The sequence below is a fragment of the Tarenaya hassleriana genome, unplaced genomic scaffold (assembly GCF_000463585.1).
Source record: "Tarenaya hassleriana unplaced genomic scaffold, ASM46358v1 Cleome144, whole genome shotgun sequence".
NCBI lineage: Eukaryota > Viridiplantae > Streptophyta > Magnoliopsida > Brassicales > Cleomaceae > Tarenaya > Tarenaya hassleriana.
In genome coordinates, this window is record NW_010964863.1 from 71,323 (window position 1) to 77,004 (window position 5,682).

General features: G+C 36.7%; 1 protein-coding gene across 1 annotated transcript; it reads left to right on the forward strand.

Annotated features, from left to right (window-relative positions):
• Positions 1–1,399: 1,399 nt before the first annotated feature.
• Positions 1,400–2,146, forward strand: LOC104808434. The gene is made up of 3 exons (XM_010534113.1): positions 1,400–1,575; positions 1,671–1,757; positions 1,891–2,146. The coding sequence occupies exons 1-3, from the start codon at positions 1,417–1,419 to the stop codon at positions 2,077–2,079; spliced, it is 435 nt and encodes a 144-aa protein (XP_010532415.1). The 5' UTR covers positions 1,400–1,416; the 3' UTR covers positions 2,080–2,146.
• The last annotated feature ends 3,536 nt before the right edge of the window (positions 2,147–5,682 follow it).

Consider the following 5,682-nt stretch of genomic DNA (forward strand, 5'->3'; position numbering starts at 1 on the left):
CACTCTAAAAATATTTTGACGCACTCTAAAAATGTTTTAATACTCTCTAAACATGTTTCAACGTACTCCAAAAATGTTTTAATCCACTTTAAACATGTTTGGACGCACTCAAAATGTGTTTCGACGCACTTTAAATATGCTTCTACGCACTCTAAAAATGTTTCGATTCACTCTAAACATGTTTTGATGCACTCTAAAACTGTTTGGATGCAGTCTAAACATGTTTCGACGCACTCTAAAAATGTTTGGATGCTCCCCAAACATGTTTGCATGCACTCTAAGTATATTTTGACGCACTCTAAACATGTTTGGATGCACTCTAAATGTGTTTAAACTCACTTATGATCACAAAGAACCCACATCCTTTTGAAGGATTCACCCAAGATATTTAAAATGCGGGTTTGAGGTACTGGTCTTCCTTAAAAGATAATTCTCACATCATTAGAACGTCTGCCACTAAAGTCACAATGCATGTACTCAGTCTTCGTCATGCTAAGCCTAAACCCCTTAGCCCGTTAATGTGCTCCTCCATCACTCTAATTGGCCATTTGCTATTTCTCTGGACTCGTCAATGAGCAAGATATCGTCCGCAAACATCATGCACCATAGTACTTCCTTCTGCATATCTCTATTCAATTCATCTATGACTAATACAAAACGTTACGGACTTAAAGCGGGTCCCTGGTGCAACCCTATCGAGATGGAAAATTCTCATGTGTCACCCCCTGTTGTTCGGATACTAGTAGTCACACCGTCATACATATCCTTCAATACTTGTATGTCACTTTAAAAGATTGCTCTTGCTTTTTTTCCTAGATTTGTTTTCGTATTCATATAGAAAATTAGGACAACAAACGATTAAGATGATAATAAATATTAAATTATAAAATTTTATGACACTTTAAAATTAATTATAACTATTTTTTAAATAATTAAAAATAATTGTTTAATTTGTAAATTATGGGCCCCTTAAAATGTGGGCGTTATGCAATGCAATAGAATCACACCCTCTAAGAAGTCGGGTCTACCTATTCTGGTAAACTTTTGTACGCGGTATCTGTTTAAATGCAATAGATAGGGAAAATTTAATCCGCGGTATTCTTAACAATAGATGTCATGTATAGAAAGTACACCATTTTGCCAAGCTATAATTAATCTATTTCAAGTAACAAATCACCATTCCTGAAAAAATATATATGGAATTGATTGATTTTACTAGAAATGTTTATTGGAATCTTCATACAAAAAATATATGATTGTTTATCTTGAACTTGGATTACATTTTCCTAATATTCTTTCCTATTTCCACATTTCAATTAACTTTTTAGTAAAATGAACCAACAATTTTATGCCAATAAATTCAGAACGTTTAAGACACGAGAGTCATACCACCAATCGCAAAAGCTTTAGTTCCTAATGGCTTCTCAAGTCTTCATGGTTAATCGAAAGGCCAATTTATCACTGATTCTGGTGATCACGATGTTGATGATAACCACAACTTTCTCCACACTGAATGAGGATGAGATAGAAAGGTACTTGAAACAAATCAACAAACCTGTTGTTAAATCAATCAAGGTAAATAAATAGTATACATCCATATATAAGTTATTCATGTTTTTAGTTATGTTATGTTGCTGTTGTTTCAATTTTCGAATTTATGTATCGAACAGATTCCGGATGGAGATATAATAGATTGTGTTGATATATATAATCAACTCGCTTTTGATAATCCATTACTAAAGAACCACACTATTTGGGTATGTCCCTGTTTTGCTGGTCTCCTTTTAAATATTTTGTTTTTGGCTCATATTCTTCTTTTAAAGTATCGATTTGTTATTTTTTTCTCACATTATTTTGTTGTTTGGTTTCTATGGGAACGATTCCAAATAGATGAAACCGAGTTCTTTCCCCAAAGATCTCCCTTCAACCAGTTATAAACAATCAGAGGGCATCGTAACTCAACTATGGCACAAATATGGAGAATGCCCAGAAAACACCGTTCCGGTAAGAAGAACAACAAGAGAAGATATCTTACGATGGAGGGGTCCCCTCGAAACTTTCGGAAAAAAAACGGTTTGATTAAAGAGGTAGATCTTACCAATAAAATCTACATAAGATACTAGTAAAAACAAATCAAAGTTGTTACATTTTGTTTTTCTGAGCAATGTGTGTAATTTCCTATGACCTTTTTCTTTGAATAAAGGCAGTAACGTCCTACCGTGACAATGTGCAAGTCTTAATGCTAGTTTCAAAAGATATATGATTTGCTCATCATAATCTTCGAATACATCACCTAAGCTTTTTTTTTTCCATCAAGCTATATGCATCCATATTCCAAGTTGTTGAACACTTGTATTCAATACAAAAGCTATCATTACATGAACATGATTAAAATTTGAATGACTAGGGATCATGATGAGGGCAACAAAACGGATATCGAAGGAGTAGGAGATGTACATGAGACAATCGTGGAGAAGGACTTGAAGATTGATGGATGGATGATCGGATCAAGGAGCATGAGGATGCAAGCGATGTTTAGACGCATGGTCGCGGAGGAGCTAAGGCATGGAGGGAAGAGCGAGAAGTCAGAAGATGGACTTTGGACATTTTTCTCTGAGTCGACGAACGGTCGATCATGCCATAACGACCGATCGATCGCGTCCACTAAAGATGTGTCTGTTTGATCCGATAGCTCGATCGAGTGATTGTCGCCTTGACGATCGCACGATCTCATCATCTAACCTTTTACAAGTTTTGGCTCAGAGAGTTCGATCTACCGATCATCCTCAGAAGATCGATCGATCGTCCTATCATGATCGACTCTGTTGGCTTTTGAGACATCCGTAACCTGTATTCCATGTACATAATATGTCACTTGGACAAAAACTCATTTAAAATAGCATACCACAAATTTACGAGAACTTTACAACTATTTTACACCAAGTACACGCAGCAAAAAATAAAACCTTAAAACAATTCTTTTAAAACAGTACATGTCTGAGATAGCATTTAAACACAACCGTAAAAGTAAAGGATCACTGTCCCAAGTGCAATACAATTACAAAACGCGTACATAATGTTACAGCTTGGAGTCATTGTTAAACCCCTACTTGGCTCTTCGTGATCTGAAATAGATAAAACCACAAGGACTAAACACAACTGCTTAATGAGTGATGTCGATCTAGGATGTGATCTAATCTTGTTTTAATTCCTAGATACAATCACTGCAAGTGTACGGATCAATTGTAGTACCTAGGATCGAACACAAGGCACGTGTGGTTTAACGACAACAATTACGATTACTACTCGGTCTCGATCGGAGGCGATAATAATGATGGTGATGATTATAACTGAAAGTAAACACGAATTAAAGCAAATATAAGCAAAGACTTAGCACAATTCTATAAAACATCGTAGGTGTCGGGAATTACGGGTTATGTAAGGATCGCTTCTATGGATGTATCTTCGTAACTAGAGTTATGATTCGGGAAGTTCAAGTTCTTGTTATAGAGGATTACTCTCTCGAGTCTCTCCTCACTTCCTAAGAGTTCAACTACCGATCTCTCGATTCTAAATAGATTGAAACTCTTAAGAGTATTAAATCCACCATCATGATTCCTAGATGTTCATTCATTTCTCAATGCAATGTTCATCTATTCAAATGAAAGAGTTCCAAACTTAGTTCCATATCTCTATGCAAACTAAATTCTAGGTTCAACAAATCAAGTGGCCAACAAGATTCATTGCATTAAGATTCATTCATTCGAACCAAATTATAAAATCCATAGTTTCAAAGATAGGTTATGTTCACATGATCCTTACACAACCTTAATCCCTAACCTACAATGATAAATATACTCACACATCATGGAAAATATACAAACAATATCCAAATAGAAGTTCACGACAAGAATTAAAAGAGAGGGAAGAGAATGCTTAGTGATTTTTGCAGGACTCTTCTTCTTCCTCCTCCTCTTCTTCTTCTTCTCCTGAGTCCTCCTTGGATCTCTCTCAAGAAGCTCTCAATTCACTCTTCAAACTCACTCTCTAATGTGTTGGATGATGATTCTAAGCCTCCCCTTCGTGCCCCTTTTATAGCCAAGAAAAGGAGAAAGACATTTCCCCATTTTTCTCCTCATTTTCCTCCATGATTCCCGAACTCCATGTTTTGGGGAAAGGTGTTTTCTTGTCACCACCAAAGTATATAGTCATAGTGTTTCCGTCATAACATTCGGCTCCAATGTCGGATTGAAGTGATCTTGATGTCCACGTGTAGCTATCGAAAATATCTTTCCAATGATATATTATACACGTAATTTGGACATGTATGGAGAAAGTTATGTGGCTCACAATAGCTCACTCTTGCACAGTTCGTCATCAGAATATAGACTCGTAGTAATTTCGTCATAACTTTCTGCACTAATGTCCGATTGGAGTGATCTTTATGTCTATGCGTAGCTATTGAAAAGAGCTTTCCAATGACGTATATGCATGATTTGGACCTATAGTGCGAAAGTTATGGAGCTCGTAATATCAAAATCGTGCAAGCTTTTCCTCTTTGATTATTTGGCACTCGGAATATGTTTCGGGTTTGCTCCGGATCATATCTTTTCCTCAGAAATTGCTCATTTTTACCCAAAGGTCCATTTTTCCTGCAAAATGTCAAAAACATCGAAGTCGAAGTAAAATGTACAACAGATATCTACAAATATGCAAAATATCGTGAAATACGCTAGACATCCGATGTGAAAATATGACAATATTTACATGTCATCAATGAGTAACCCGACTTGAATCTAGTAAACCCATTCTCATCGAGAACGGAGTGAAAACGATAATTTTTTAGAATACAACATATACAATAATACATATAATCATATTACATCAAACACAATCACGCACGTATAATCACGTCATAGGGCTAGTCCAACGACTACTCGTCACCTCCCTTGACTTTACTCCTGACTAAACCGTCAACCGGTACTACATACGCCTCACACATTTTTCATCTTGTTGGTTGTAATGCTCTAGGATGATCCAATGATATGACATTTCGACTTTGTATTGATTTATTGATTTGTGAATGCATTATTTTTCCCGTTATATGATTGGCATGTTTGTTATATTTCGGTATCCTTGAATCATTAGAGAATGATTCTAAACTCCCTGGTCAGGTATCGTGTGGGAACAATGATGAATTAGACTAGCATGAGGTGTGATCGATGCATCGGATGCATATCACAATCATGGGTACTCGTTGTGAACGAGTAATTGGATGACCCGCATGAGATTGTCACATGGACAGATTCATGACTTGAATCTCATACAGCGGTTCGTTCTTGGATCCTCACACCTGAGATGTCTAGAGTATCTGATATGAGGAGTGGCGTGTCTTGACTGTGTCAAACGTCCTCTTTAACCGGATGATTATAACGGCGTTGATCAGATACGTTCACGAATCATATGAAGATAATAGACATGCAATATGGGACTTGTCACCTCCTACGCAGGAGAGAAATCGATGGGCCCTCTCGTGGAAGTCGGACTATGAAAAATGCGTGGTCACGCTATAGATGAAGTTGCATCTATTTTATTAGTCGATTTTACAACTCGAGAAAGCGGTTGAACTTGAAGGGTGGCTCAAACCATGCCCTTGTTCAACATATGATATCGTGAGACAAA